The 15973-nt window shown below is 32.4% G+C and overlaps 2 protein-coding genes across 5 annotated transcripts in view; one reads left to right on the top strand and one right to left on the bottom strand.

The window, feature by feature from the left end:
* LOC145283636 (F-box/LRR-repeat protein 12-like) overlaps positions 1 to 15973 on the top strand; it is a 738609-nt gene that overhangs the window by 43036 nt on the left and 679600 nt on the right. Inside the window, exon 1 of one of the 4 annotated variants that reach the window (XM_080132594.1) lies at positions 5202 to 5358. The exons of the other annotated variants lie outside the window; for them this stretch is intronic. Coding sequence (XP_079988720.1) covers positions 5338 to 5358 — 21 coding nt within the window. The 5' untranslated portion in view covers positions 5202 to 5337. Of the gene's footprint in view, positions 1 to 5201; positions 5359 to 15973 lie in introns of those variants that run through there. 4 annotated transcript variants of the gene reach the window in all.
* LOC145283638 (zinc transporter ZIP13-like) overlaps positions 1 to 15973 on the bottom strand; it is a 215771-nt gene that overhangs the window by 157174 nt on the left and 42624 nt on the right. The gene's annotated exons all lie outside the window — the stretch shown is intronic.

Below are 15973 nucleotides of genomic sequence, written 5' to 3'. Positions count from 1 at the left end.
AACATTGTAAAATGATATGGAGTAATTGGGTAACACAAACAGATCTCTTTTGATTGACAAATACATATATAAAAAGATGATTTCAGATGAATTCTCAGTGATGTGCTTGTTTCAGATTGTTTTAATATCATACAAACTTGTGGGCTATAACCAGATGTGACTGGGTCCAAAAATGTGTGTATGTATTTTGTAAAGGAGTCACCTCTTATCAAAGTCTGAAGGCCATTCGAGGACAAGGGTTAATGAGTGTAAGGTGATCAGCGAGACAATTGCGTAGTAATCGGTAGTGATGAAAATTGGGTAAAATTTGAATATTTAAGGAGACGCCTCAAGAACTTACATGCGTTGAGTTGAAGACGACCATGTTGTAGTTAGTTAGAAAGCAGACATGCAGTACAGAGTTCCACAGGCGGGACGTTCTAGGAAAAAAACTTTAGTAATGTAATTTCCGTTTAGATTTAGGTACAGACAGAGTGAAGAAAATTGTTGACAGCCAGGCATGTGTTTGCTGTGAATGTTTTGCAAAAGGGCGACCATAGATTATGCATGTGTGTGCGCTATTAGAAAGCACAACACATTGTTTTGTTGTTTAAAGCAAATATATTTTTACTAACTGTACTAACCCGGTGTTATCCGGGAGTCTTTTTACTTCATTTTCGTTTCGTTCATTGTCTGTTTCCATCTTCTATCTTTTCTCTTAATTTCTCATAAAAAAATATATACATACTTGGAAAGATAATTAAATTTTCTTTTTTTTTTTCTGCAATTTCTATTTATTTGACTATATTTCTGTTTCGTACCATTATTAAGATTTGATTATCAGCGAAGCTCTGTATACTTCTACGGTTGATGTCATGTTTCAGGCAAAGCCGAGCAGACGCTTAGATACGTCTGGTCAAAATCTGTACAAGTACAATATATATATATATATATATATATATATATATATATTAGACTACCAGTGACCGTTGGGTCAGTATATTATATTAGGTATGGAATTAATGAGCGTGACACTTGTGACGTAAAGAAAATAGTTTTTTGTGATATAGCAGAAACATTTCTATGAAAGTATGTATATTAAAATGTAAAAAGAATATAGATAGATTTCTATGAGTTGTTCTGTTAATAATTGTTTATTTTTGAAAAAAACAAAAAACTTACATCCATTTAATGATAAGTGGTTTGTCATACTTATAGGTAAATGTGCACTGAACAGATACCATAATACTTAAAGTTAAATTCAAATTTTGATATATCTTTTAATTTAAACGCGAAAAAAACAAAAAACAATTGGGATGCTGAAAATGTACACATTACAACAATACGTTTTATTGATAATTTATTTGTAACACAATTAAAAAAAAAACATATTTTCGGGATTATTTATTTACGCTGGTAGTGTAGAAGAAAATAATAATTTCTGAATAATAACGTTAATATTTCAGTGCGCAGGTCAAATTCTGCAAAAGTAGCGATTTGTGCTTATTTGTTTACGCTGTTATGGGTTTATGTTTATGTACGCATGCGCAACCGGAAGTCGTAAACCAGATGTGGGTTACAACACTCATTAGAAGGTCATTTGAGTTTTATATATATATATATATATATATATATATATATATATATATATATATATATATATATCACCTGCCTGTTTAAATGTATGGATGATGGATGTATGTTTGTATGTCTGCCTAAAACTTTTGATAGAGGTGAAGGATTTTCACGAGATTAGTATCGTTTTGAAGCTCAGCCCTTCAGACAGCAATCGAAAAATTGGCCAAAAATATTAATTCCTTCACCCTCAACTGGGCAGTTTTCTACAAAAAGAGTCAGTTTTTTCGCTGACATTTTTTCAAGTCATTCAAACCTTGCGTCAACGCCCATGACATCACAGCCGTAGTAGGTGCATCGATAAGACCGTTTTTTTTTTAACTCTTTCCTCTGGCGCATTACGGGTTCAAGCCTGCTTACTACTATCTTTTTTTTTTTGCGCTCGCAATTTTCCTTTTTTTTCTGCTCAACCAACACCCTTACACACGCCTCCACTTTCTTTTCCACCTTTGCGTCATGGGTTCAAGCCTGCCTGCCTACTACAACTTTTTTTTTTGCTCAACACACACCTCCAAACACCCCGGCAATGCCAGGAACCCCCGCTAGTCTATAATATAAATCTCCCATGTCTGTTTAAATGCACGCATGTATGTATGTATGTATGTATGTATGTATGCATGTTTGCCTAAAACTTTCGATAGAGGCGACAGAGTACTTTTCTATAAGGCGGAGTCACTTTTTTTCACCGATATTTTCAAAAGTCATCCCCTTTTTGACTAGCCTTTATTTTTACCTTCACCACTTCTGGTTTGGCAATGGATGCAACGGCAAAGACATCACATTTTTTTTTTCATGTTCTTTTCCTCCTTTGGGATATAGGTTTGAGCCTGTCTGCCTACTACCACTTTTGTTTTTTTGCTCAACACACACCTCCAAACTCTCGGGAAACGCCAAGCACCCAAGCTAGTATATATATAAAATAAGAGAGAAAATCAATTAGGTTCATTTGTGTAATATAAACCATAAAAATATTTTGCCTATTTTGTTTAGTTTTCTCCAAATTTTGGATAAAATTTATTGTTAGTCTCAAACTGTATTTCTTGTCACAAAATACTTTTTACAAACATATTTCACATGTGCCTCAAAGAAAATACAATTGGCCGATCTGACAAGCAGCAAAATTCCATGACTTTCATTGCTGACGTTTATAGATGCTGGAAGATATTTTCAGACTGCTTGCGTTTGGAATTCAGATATGCAGAAATTTTAATGTAATGTGAATACACATCTGACTGCCAAACTCTTTACCTAGACTGCTTCTATAAATTTGGTCCCTATCACAGTAGTCTCTTATACTTCAGTGGTAATATGACTTGTTTGGAGTGAACAAAATTAAAAAAAGAATGTGTTTAAAAATGTAACTATGAATTTAAGGCTTTAATCGCTGGCGGCCATAGTTTTTTTTATTATTTTCTTTTTCTTATTATTAAAAGATAGATTTTTGACTTTTAAAATATTTATTATTCCTATTCAAAAACAAAAAAAGATTGAAAAAAAAATTTTTTTTAAATAATAATATTTAAAAATAATATTCAAAATTTATTTTCCTGTGAAAAATAAGTTTCATCAAATTTTAACTAATTTAAAAAAAAAAAAAAAATGAAAACATACCCATCGATAATTTAATAATAACAATTAATATCTGCCATAGTGATGTTTTAACATAAAATTTCAAACTTATATGCTGTAAAAGGCAAAGTAAAATTTTGTTTCTAAGTTCAAGAAACATACAATCAAAGGACGACAATCAATTTTATTTAAAATTTAGATAAAACACGAGATATCTCAACAGCCTATATGTTCTAATTGAACCATCAATTATTTAACTAAAAAAGAGAAGAAAAAAGATAAAAAGTTATTATAATAAATAATTAACAAAAAGTGAAAAAGAAAGTTAGCAAAATGAAAACCCTAATTTAAAAAGATAATTTCACCTGACAGTTCAGGACTTATCAGGTTGGCGACTGTCTTTTGAACCCTGTCCAGGAGTGAGAGACTAGTAGCAAATGCACCAGCCCAAATGTGACAACAATACTCCATGCATGGGCGAATGGTGGCCTTATAGAGGTACAGGATACTTTCAGGCGTAAGTAATTTTCTAGCACGGTAGAGAGAGCCTGCCTTCTTCACAGCAGCCTTGGTAATGTTCTTACTGCATCTGTTCCAATTCATGCTCCCAGTGAACGTTAAGCCGAAGAGCTTGAAAGAAGTACTTTTAGGTAATGTATCTTTAGACATAGCTATTGGTGGTTGAGAAGGTTTCTGGTAATTATTGAAGGAAATAAACTTAGGCGTAACAGTATTGAATGTGACCATCCATTTTTGTTCCCGTTTCACTACAGACTGGCGGGTTTTCTCTAGTGTTTCTGCCATTTCCTTAAATATGTGTTCATTCGTGTTCTCCTCGTGCCTGTTGTGTTGTAGTGCGTGGTGTCATCAGCATTCAATTTTATCAGTGAGGTCATTTATGAATATTAGGAATAATAAAGGTCTAAGGACCAACCCCTGAGGTACACCCGCAGTTATATCATATTGTTTAGATGTACGACCATCGAAGACAGCCTGGATTACACACACACACACACACATGGATTGACAAAATAATTGGAAAAGTACAAATTTTACTCCAATGATTCAATGACGTATGATATCAAAAACATAAATTTCAAATTAGTACTTTATTGTTTGCATTAATTTTTTTCCCATTTTATTGTAAATCAGTAATCACTTTCTATTTAGCAGTTTAAAGTCTTCAAAATTAGTTTGGATTTTCGAGTGATCTTGTTAGTAAGCAACACCTCAACTATTTTAATTTATTAACAATAGATTTAAAATGGCTAATTTCGCTATGCCATTTTAAGAGCAATGTGTAGTATCAGTTCGGATATTACACTTCATCTTTTCTGTCTTTGGTCAGTGAATCCTGTTTTAATTTTGTCCCAACCAAGAGTGCCGCTTTTTGAGAAGCTGAATTTTTCTCACACTAAAAGCTAATTTTGTTTCTGTCTCCGTGGACAGGCAAATAAATAGAGACGTCTTTGCAGGCTTTAAACTGACGAATAGAGAGTAATTTCTGGTTTGTAGTAAAGTTTACAGGCAAAAGGAATTTTTCTTTTTAAATCTTAACAAAAAAGAAAAAAAAAGAAGAAAAGTAATTTTCGCACATGCCTTTCTCTCGTGTCAAAGAACAACAAAAAAGAAAATACTCATAAAATGATGTAACAACAAGAGTTTAGTAAAGATTGGTTTCGGTACTTTTGAATTCACAGTAATTAATAATTACTAATTATTAATTGTTGTGTAACAGTTTTGTTTTGCAAAGTTTGAAGATGATAGGAAAACCCAGCTGAGAAAGAGAGAAATAGACTATTTTTAGAGCAACCGTATTTGGCAAGTAGAACAGCATATAAGTTAACACAGAAGAAGCCACCCTTTCTACTAGTAATGATACATTCTATAGAATGAATAAAAAGTTCTCATTGCTACTAAAAATACTACTATTACTACTACTACTACTACTAGCATAATTGCCGCCCCACTCCACGTTCACTATTAATACCCCCACCACTACTACTATTACTACAAATGAGTCCATCATCATCATCACCATCATAATCGTGCTTATGATAACTCTTACCAGCACTAGAAGGTAAAACCAGCTTCCCTGAGAGAGAAAGAGAGTAACAAGCTGTCCAGGTAGATTCCAGTATATAAGAGGCAAAAATGGTCACACAAACTTCTGCGGTGAGTAATTCTAAGTCTCTCAACCCGTCATGTCTACTGTCATTATCCGCTCGTGCACGAGTTAGTTAAAGATGAGGATAACTTTTTGTATAAAAGCCGGTATATCTCAACAAAGTATACACGCACACGGGGAAAAAGCATGCTGCCACCATTGGTTACCCCCCATACTATCGATGATCCTCCACTCCTATATCTTTTCTTCTAATTTACAGCATAAAAAGAAATTGGCAAAGACGAGGAGAAATAAAATGGTCGTTTGTATGTGAAATGACAGTCACATAGAATGAGAGAAATGTTAGTTTTTGTGTTTCAGTTCTTGAAAACAAACAAAATAAAAAGTTGCTGAAAGTTTCTCAAAAGTTTTTACAGCAAACACTCCTCCTTCCCCTAAAATATATACGACGCCACAATGGTAACAGGAGCAATAATTGTTTACAAAATCACCTTACCTGTAATCTAGAAATAAAGGCGATAACCATCTCTCCATCTATTTTTTTGTAAAGAAATTACCTTTTCAAATCATTTTTACATAATCTCCATGGTTAATTTACTAAAACAAAAAACAAAAACAAACATCTGTTGCAAGATAATGTTGTCTTTTTCTTCTTTCATAATTCTTCAACTAATCAGCTTTCTTTCCTTCTATATCTACTGATGCTGTTGTCATATGATACATGTGTAACATTATATATCTATCTATCTATATATATATAATATAAAGCTGAATGTGTGTGTGTGTGTGTGTGTGTCTGGTCACGAATAGGCTCCTATATGGTTGACTATTTTAAAAAACTGATTACATATAATGATAGAAGATGTATGGAGACACAGGAATGGGTATGTTTGATCCTGCAGAACGGTGGTTCATTAAAAATGTGGGGTCTGCATTCGCGCCTGGTCCACAAAGTATGGAAATAAAAAAAGTTAAAAATTAAAAAAAAAAACGTTTACAAGTGTTTTTGATATAGATGTACATAAGAATACTTTGATAAGTATGTTTTAACTTAAATAGGGATGGTATAATAAAATTGTGAGGTCTGCATTCGCGCCTGGCCTCCATAGAATGGAAATAGGCACAAACTTTAATAAAGACTTTTCATATCTATCTGCGTAAGTATACTCTGATAATTATGTTTCAGTTTTAAGAAATATGGTATAATAAAATTATGGGGGTGTTCGCTCGCGCCTGACCTCCATAGAATGGAAATATGTCACAAAGTTTAACAAGGTTTTTTAATATAGATCCACAGAATATTGTGATAAGCGTTTCAGTGTGAACAGGTATGGTATAATAAATTATGGGGTTTATCTATTTTATTTTTTACTTTCATCATATTTTGCTTTGGTTTTGATACCCCTATCTCTTTACAACCCTTCCTTTTCATAACCTATCATACTTTAATAAATCAGAGTCCATTTTCTGTAGGTTGTTTTTGGACCCAGTCAACGACGGGTACTTTTGCTAGTATATATATATATATATATATATTAGCTGGACCAAAATTTTACCATTTCAACAGAAATGGCATCATTCTCTCTACAGCTTATACAGGCTAGAAGAATATTATATAATTTTATACAAATTTACTATGAGTCTAAAAACATTTTTGACATGAGGTAGTGCTTTAATTCACATGCTTTAAGCATATCCTGATCATAGTCATCATATTAACGTTTCGACTAGTGTACTCACTAACCTTCTTCAGGTTCTCTTTTGTCATAGTAACCTGAAAGCTGTTTCAAACTAAACATTCATTAAATATACAAGCTAGATTGTGCTTTCACATTCCACATTCCATGTCTCTTGATATGTTGTATTAGTAAACCAACCATCCCACTTATTTTTTTTCTAAAGATTAATCTCATACCATCAAGTAGAATTTGCTTTCAAAGTATCTCTTTATCAACGCTTTTATTCACTAGCCCATGCACCCAAGGACAGATCAACTGACACAACATATCCTAAAAATATGAAAGAGAATTTACATGAACAGAGTTTCTTTCCAAGAACTTCCCATATGTGGAACATGCTGCCACAAGATCACTTCCCTGAAGGTTACAACAAAATGGTCATCTTCAAATCCAACATCGATAAATACTTACCATAAACTGTTCTCATGCGTTATCAAGTTGTATTCATTCAATCATTTTAAATCCTCCCATAATATTCATCATCATTTGACTGTCAATTTATTTCATTAACCCTTATTTTTGAGTGGCTTTTAGCCTGATTAATTGGTGATTTACTAGTAAATATTTTTTGTTTAAATGTTGTTAGGTTGCCCAATTACCTACTTTTAATGATTTTTTCACTGTTAATATACTAAAGAAAATTATTAAGAAGGGTACAGATGCCAAATAGAAAAATCTGGGGTCAAATTGTTGTATATCACAAATTCAAGAGTCGAAGAGGTGTAGATCCAAATGGCAAAATATTCATATCACAAACTGCAAAGTACATACAACACGATTATAATCTTAACTTACCAACGAATCAAATTAAGAAAGAAAAAAAGAAAAAAAAAAAAGCAACTATCCAATATCAACATACAATTTTTTTTTTATTATCCAAACAGATTTTGATTATTTGTGATTGATGAAGAGTAAAAATGAACATTTTGCGATAATTCATTCTCATTCGCAATTTTTTTTTCGGCAAATGGCATACATCGCACAAAGCATTTTCCTAGCTAAGATATTACTAGGCTCATTTGCGACATACAGAGTGACACTCCAAAACACCATCCATGAAAAATGAATAAAAGTCAGTATTCTTTCGGACAATACAACTATATTTATTACAAATAAACTTCAGTCTATGCCTATTTCAGTCGCGAACGTATAATCTTTGTTTTATCGCTGCTTACTAACAAATACATTTGGATACAACACGTAAAAGTTATGGTGTGAAGCACATTCAGGATCACACATAATACTGATGAGACGATCACCAAAGTGGTCCCATTCCCATTAATCGTTGATAAAACAAAGATTGTTGAATATTTATTACAGAACCCTACTGAACAAGTCGGATATAGACTTAAATTTACTTGTACAAAAATATGGTGGATTGCAGAAAGGATTTGGAATTCTAATGATTCCAAGAGTGGAATTTGGAGGAGTAATCGTTTACACACATGTGCACGCGCACACACACGAGTTGCACAGGCTACCAACTGGGCTATTTGGACCTTGCTCAGCTGAAATTCTGTGACACAAATGATCAACTGATATACAAATAGGATAATCTATGTCATTTTCTGGAACTTGTCAATATATAGGTTTAGTTTTGTTTTGAATGTAAAATCTTTTCTACTTTTAAATTAATTGGTATGATACTACAGAGTCGAGTCTGCTCAACTATTAGGTTTGTAGTAGAGATGCTAGAACGAGTTCATATCTTTCCCCAAATGTAACAAACCCCTAAAGTGAATAATATCTTTCTTTTTTAGGATCAAGTTTTGTCTTTCGTACATATGTAGACCTGTGTGTGAAATTAACGTTTTGGTTCTGCTAATGGACAAAGAAATGCAGAATAATTTTTTTTTATCAGAAGTTACTTCCACTAAAAAAATCACTTGATTTTTTTTTTTTTTTTTGGCTTATGTAACAGTTTTACAAACGATGTTTTGTTAAGCATTATTCACTTGCAAAATCAAGATAAGAATTTTTGTCTGCATTTCTAAATTTGGCTAATTGAACAAAATAAAAGAAAAAGCTTAAGACCTGAAAGTTAAAATATTGTTTGTAGTGAACATAAATTATTATAATAATAAATAAATAGATAAAATATTGTCAAAGAAATGTGTTGCAAAAATAAAACTCTTACACTATACAAGTGTGCAGCTTTTCATCAATCAGTTAAATAACACTGTGATGAAGCAGGAGTCTAATCACTGCATACTCGTGTATTATACATATAATGGATTATGGCTATATCATTTTCAAACACCGGTTGTTGCCAGTTCACTGAAATTAAGCAACATTAAGCCTGGTCAGTACTTAGATGGATGACCATTTTGGGAATACCAGGTGCAGTTTACCAGCGGAAATGTTCATAAATTATTTTCTCTAGTCTTCTTAGGAAAAGTACAAATTTATATCCTCTCCCTCCTAAGGGTGAAATAGCAAGGTGGACTAAGCTCTGAAACATTGATAGGGTAACTTGTTTGGAAAGAGAAAGGACTCTGTAAGCAAATAAGAAGCAGCTAAGACTCAAAAGTGATAAATCTAAACAGAAAGAAAAGGTTAGTGCTGATTATACAACGAATTCAGGGAGGCAGAGCTGGCTAAATAGTTTCAGCTTTAATATGCAAATGAAGATCAAAATAAGATTTTGAAAATTTTTGTTTTAACTAATTTTCGGTTTAACTAATTTTTTATTTCAATAAATATTTGATTTAGAATAATAAAAATAATTCAATGTGTAATTATCGAAATTATGTTGATGCGAATTATACATGTCTCATAATTTTATTGATATAGATAATCGTTATCAATTAACTATCACCGATAAAGTAAGACTGGTTAATCAGTAATAGGTCAATTTGTTTCTTGGTATAAAATTTCCGGCTGCAAAGTAGAAGGCTTACGTATAATTCATAGAAAACCGTAAATGATCAACGAATGAAATGTGTAACTATGGAAAAACAAACAGCAATCTTGCTGACATATTTTTATTCTGACTAGCCTATATGTTTTTTGTTACTTTTCCCTACTACGTTATTGGAATGAATATATTGTATTTAAATTCTTATTTATTTATTTATTTTGAAAACTACTTATTCTGACTGAAAAAAATTAAGGTGGATACAGACTTTTGAGGCCCCAGTGTCAGTAAAAAAATTTAAATAAAATGATAGTGTAATGTTTAAATTACCTTTTACCTTTACATTAATACTCATTTTCTGTAAATATGCTTCAGTTATTTTTTTTTATACAAATAGCTGCCTAGATAAGGTTTGTACTTATTTTGTTTAGACAATTTTCTTTTGAATTTGTTTTTAGATCTGACCAGTTTATAATTGCCTATTCTTTTCTTACTATTTCTTTTCAAATACAAGTTTTATGTAAAATAAAAACTTTGTAATTTCTTATAAATCATTATTTTTCAATACATCTTAAAAAACGGTTTGTAACAATTTAAAACCATCACAATTATAAATGGATACTATATATATATATATATATATATATATATATATATATATATATATATATATATATATATATATAATAAAGAATGTGTTTTTAGAGGCTGCAAACTTTAAATTAAAATAAACCGCAGAAAAATATTTTTATTATACAAATATGTGGTTTATTCCAAAGATTAATTTTTGCCATTTATAATTTAAATATAATTTCGGGTATATGGCTCGTTTATATATGACATAATCTAAAGTCCTATTTTCAACTCTACACATTAAATTAGGCCGCATTTCATTAATAACGCGTCGAATGTTGTCTTTCAAGTAGTCTATTATATCTGGTTTATCAGCATAGACATGGGACTTTAAATATGCCAAAAGAAAATAACCTAATGGGATTAAATTGCACAAAAAGTGGCCAGTTGACAGGTCCATTTCATGAAATTATTCATTCATCAAATGTTTCTCACAGTAAATTGATTGTATCACACACTGTGTGGGATGTGGCTTAATTCTTCTGAAATCACCTAAGTTGCCAAACCAAGCTGAATTCAAAATAACCGATAATTGCCAAATCTGCAATTAAAGAAAATAGGAGTTTACCGCCTCTAAAAAAAAAAAACACTGTATAAGTAGGTTAAAAGATTAAACAAAGAATTTCCTTTATATATGGTTAAAAAGGGAGAAAGCAAACAAAAAGATCTTGTATTTCTGTTAGTAGAGATATCTTTGGTTTATCTAGATGAACCTACCTGACATTAATGCAGAAACTTTTTTACTTTAATTTTTGTTTCGCTTATTTTTTGAAAGTTAGTACCTATTAACAAGAGAATTTGTTTTGAATGAAAACTGTGTGTATATAATAACAATAGTATTAATATAAACATTTCATAGTGTTCTAGAAAATGATGCAATATTTATGAAAAATATGTTCTTGCCTCAGTTATAAGCAAACACCAAATATAAGAATCGTCTGCGATAGGCATCTACAAGAAATCGTTTGCGATAGCCGACTGCAAGGAATCGTTTGTAACAGGTGTCTGCAAGGAATTGCTTATAACAGCTGTTTTGCAATGAAATGTTTACAATAGCAGCCTTCTAAAAATCGCTCATAATAATCAAGAATGAAATGTCCATAAAATTCAATTGTTTTAGCATTAAATAACCAATAAAAATGAGTAGTATATCATAAAAAAGCTATGGACTGAAACAAGAAAATAATTGAAGAGGGCACATTTCAGCCATAAAAGAAAATTATTTAAAGAAAAAAATACAAATAATACAACTAACAGGACATATATTCCAACGCTGCCCAGGAAAATCAAGCAAACCAAGAATCACAACTTCTAAAAGTAAATTGTACTGAAAAAATTGCTTCACCAAAAATGCAAAGCCTTTATTTGCAGCATAAAAATGTACTCATAAATCGCAATATGTGTTATAGTAAAATAAAAAGAATCATTGGATTAGAAAACAATAAAACCGAATAGTTAATTAATGACATGTCCTTTTGCAAAGTAATAAGCAATTGGCCTTCAAAGTATCCTCTTCTGTACACGTCTTTCTAAACTCGAGATTTAATCTTATTTTGAGAACATCAGATTTAAGTGTTTTTTTTTGCATTACAGATCCATCATATCATTCTTATATTCTTTCTCGCCATGCAACACATATCCTCAACTGGTCAGTTTTCACTTACATACATCATCACACTATTAGTATGATAAATGGTTTAACCCTATGAATAAATGAGTTATGCAAAAGTATAAAGGCAATTTAATGATTTGGAACAGAAGAGAAGCGTAAATAATAAATGTAGTAAATAGGGGAAACAAAAAGGAGAATTGTGCAGGCTTTATTGGTTGAAATCATAAATTGTAAATGTTTGAAAAAAAAGTCTGAGTGGTATGAAAAGCAACGGCATATTCTGGCTCAAGATCAACAAAGGCAATTTATTGGTATTTATTCATTAGTAATCATATATGAATAACACCTCATCAGACATGACTGGTTTGGACAGACTATTAAATAGACACTGATGTGTAGGCCAACAAGTAACAATGACTTTCGGAAACTCAAAGCATTTCCCTTGGGGAGATGCGTATTTCCTAGCAATCGTATTGTTTTCCATGTGATTATTATTGTTATTCTGTAGGGCATTCGACAGGAATTTTCCACATTTCTGGAAGGAGGGTTCCATTACTGCACTGGTAAACGGAGCGCAAAGTTGTGGTTAACAGAGCAGCAAACAAGACGAAATAATCAGGAAAAAAGCCAAAGAATCAACTAGCATTGTTAAAGACTACATTAATATAAAACCAATGTCTCTTCATTCTCTTTATAACCTCGGAAACAAGGGTTGGGGTGTGAGAGAGGAGGACAAATTGAGTTCTAGCAGAAATAATTATCCTAGATTATTCAACCAACAAAAGGTAAGTAAAAATTACTTATTATAACTAAGATATTTCTAGCTCGACCTATGAAACCAATTTATTTGTGTGTGTTGGGGAATTGTTAATATTCACAGATTTGTTTACTTGGCCATGGTGTGTGTTTTTGTATGGTGCTTTCTTTTTAATTTACAATTTGTAACTGCATTGCAACTTGTTGAAAATCAAGTACACTTGGAAGGATCTGAAATTATTTGAATATATAATTTGTAGTGTGTACGATGTCTTTCGTTTTTTATATGTACTATGACTCTTGCTAACAATTTAGATTTATAAATGGATGTTTAGAATGACATAACATAAGATAATGGAATACAGCGTGTATGTGTGTGTGTGTATACTAGCATGGGTGCCCGGCGTTGCCCGGGTGTTTGGAGGTGTATGCTGAGCAAAAATAAAAAATTAAAAAAAACGGTCAATTTTTTAAAATTTGATCCCTATTATGACCCCTATAACATTTATCGCTTTGGGCTCAAATCAAGTTATTAAGTTAGATCCATGTCCAAGGAACCTATATCTAAAATTTCAAGTGTTTAGACCCAAAATTGTCGGAGTAGTTTGGTAGAGTTCTCAAAGGTCAAATCGTTGAACTTGACCCCTTAACAGCCAAATTTCTGGCCCAAAACCGATCACATAGATGTTCCCAAATCTCAGCACCCAGTATATCAAATTTCGAGTCTGCAGACTAAAAATTGACAGAGCTATTGCTTAGAGAAATGTACACAGACAGACAGACACACACACAGACACATTCACTTTTATAGATATAAAGATAGACAGATAGATAGACTAGCATGGGTGCCTGGCGTTGCCCGGGTATTTGGAGGTGTATGTTGAGCAAAAAAAAAAAGAAAAAGTGGTTAATTTTTTTAACTTTGACCCCTATTATGACCCCTTAAAATTGATTGTTTTGGGCTCAAATCAAATTATTAAGTTATATCCATGTTCAAGGAACCTATATCTAAAATTTCAAGTGCTTAGACCCCAAATTGTCGGAGGAATTTGGTAGAGTTCTCAAAGGTCAAATCGTTGAACTTTGATCCCTTAATCGCCAATTTCTGGCCAAAAACCGATCACATCGATTTTCCCAAATCTCAGTACCCAGTATATCAAATTTCGACTAAAAATTGACAGAGTTATTGCATAGGGAACACACAGACAGACACACAGACAGAAACACAGACACGTTCACTTTTATAGATATACTAGATTTCAGCCCGGCGTTGCCCGGGTGTTTGGATGTGTCTGTTGAACACAAAAAAAGCAAAAAAAAAAAAAAAAAGTGGTAGTAAGAAGGCAGGCTCGAACCCGTACCGCGAAGGAGGAAAAGAACGGGGTAAAAACCTGAGGTCTATGCTGTTATGACCACCGCCAAACCAGAAGCAACATTTTTTAAAATTAAGGCTAGACAATCTAAAGGAGAGGATAACTTTCAAAAATATTGGCGAAAAAAGTACCCCCCCCCCTGTAGAAAAGTGCCTAGTTGAAGGTGAAGATATTAATGTTTTTAACTAGTTTTCGATATTTGTCGTCTCAAAGGTCGAACTTTAAAACGATACTGATCTTGGTAAAATCCGTCGCCTCTGTCGAAAGTTTTAGGCAGACATGCAAACATACATACATACATACATACATACATACATACATACATTTATATATTGGTAACTAAAAATTTTTGACCCAAACCGATGAAAAAGCTTGCCCTATCTCTGAATACCCTTTATGTAAAATTTCAAATGTTTAGACCAAAAATTGTCTGAGTAATTTGGAAGAGACCGCAGAGGTCAATTTTTTGTAAACTTTGACCCCTTTTTTGATCCATTAACATTTATTGTTTTGGGCTCAAATCAAGTTATTAAGTTAGATCCATGTCCAAGGAACCTATATCTAAAATTTCAAGTGTTTAGACCCAAAATTGTTGGAGGAGTTTGGTAGAGTTCTCAAAGGTCAAATCGTTGAACTTGACCCCTTAACAGCCAAATTTCTGGCCCAAAACCGATCACATAGATTTTCACAAATCTCAGTACCATGTATATCAAATTTCGAGTGTGTAGACTAAAAATTGACAGAGTTATTGCGTAGGGAAATGTACACAGACAGACAGACAGACAAACAGACAGATACACAGACACACAGACACGTTCACTTTTATAGATATATAGATATATATAGGTGAAAGCGTCTGTGTGTGTGTGTGTGTGTGTGTTTGTATGTGTGTGTGTGTCTGTCTGTACATTTCCCTACGCAATAACTGTCAATTTTCAGTTTACAGACTCGAAATTTGATTATATTATATCAAAAACCGAGCGACCCATAAAAATCTGGTAGCTGAGTGTCAAATCTGCAGAAAATATTGAAAAAAGAAAAAAAAAAGGGAAAAATAGATCCTCTCCCAAACATACTGGCAATAATTTGGTTTCGTCCTTCCCTTGAGTGTTTCCAATAAGGGAAATTGATTTACTAGGATTTGTATTAGAAACTGAGCACTTATTAAAATTATTTAATTGTTGAATTTGCATTTTGGTTAAATTTATTAGTTTGCAATCGTTGATAGCCCACACAAAAAATTGAACAAAAGACAAAATTAAAAAGAATGGTACTCATGCAGAATTTGACCCCCCCCCCTCCCGGATTCCAATTATGGTTAGGGTTCGATCGGCAACCACCGGATTCAACCGAACGTTGTTTAAATGTTGAAACACTAAATCAATATTTTATTTATTTTTTGGCATAATTAATTAATTAATGATGGGAGTATTTTTTGTAAGTAAAACGAGTAGACAGTGTATATATATGCTGCTTTTTTGTTAGTGTGTGTGTATATCTCCTGCTTTTCCTGTTTTCCAGCCAGAGAGGCGGAATATAATATTGTCTTTACTGTGTTTTTACTTCTGACTCGATCTCTGTTTAACCATATTCAAATTCTTTTTTATAAGGTGCATTGGTTTGCAGGACGAAATTTGATTTTAAATGCGCAAAAATGATTGGTGTGGGAATATACTAGGAAACAGCACATGT

Source organism: Euprymna scolopes, chromosome 8 (genome assembly GCF_053919585.1).
Source record: "Euprymna scolopes isolate OS-2025 chromosome 8, ASM5391958v1, whole genome shotgun sequence".
Lineage (NCBI taxonomy): Eukaryota > Metazoa > Mollusca > Cephalopoda > Sepiida > Sepiolidae > Euprymna > Euprymna scolopes.
The sequence above is the reverse complement of the archived record's forward strand: the minus strand, read 5'-3'. Positions and strand labels throughout refer to the sequence as shown.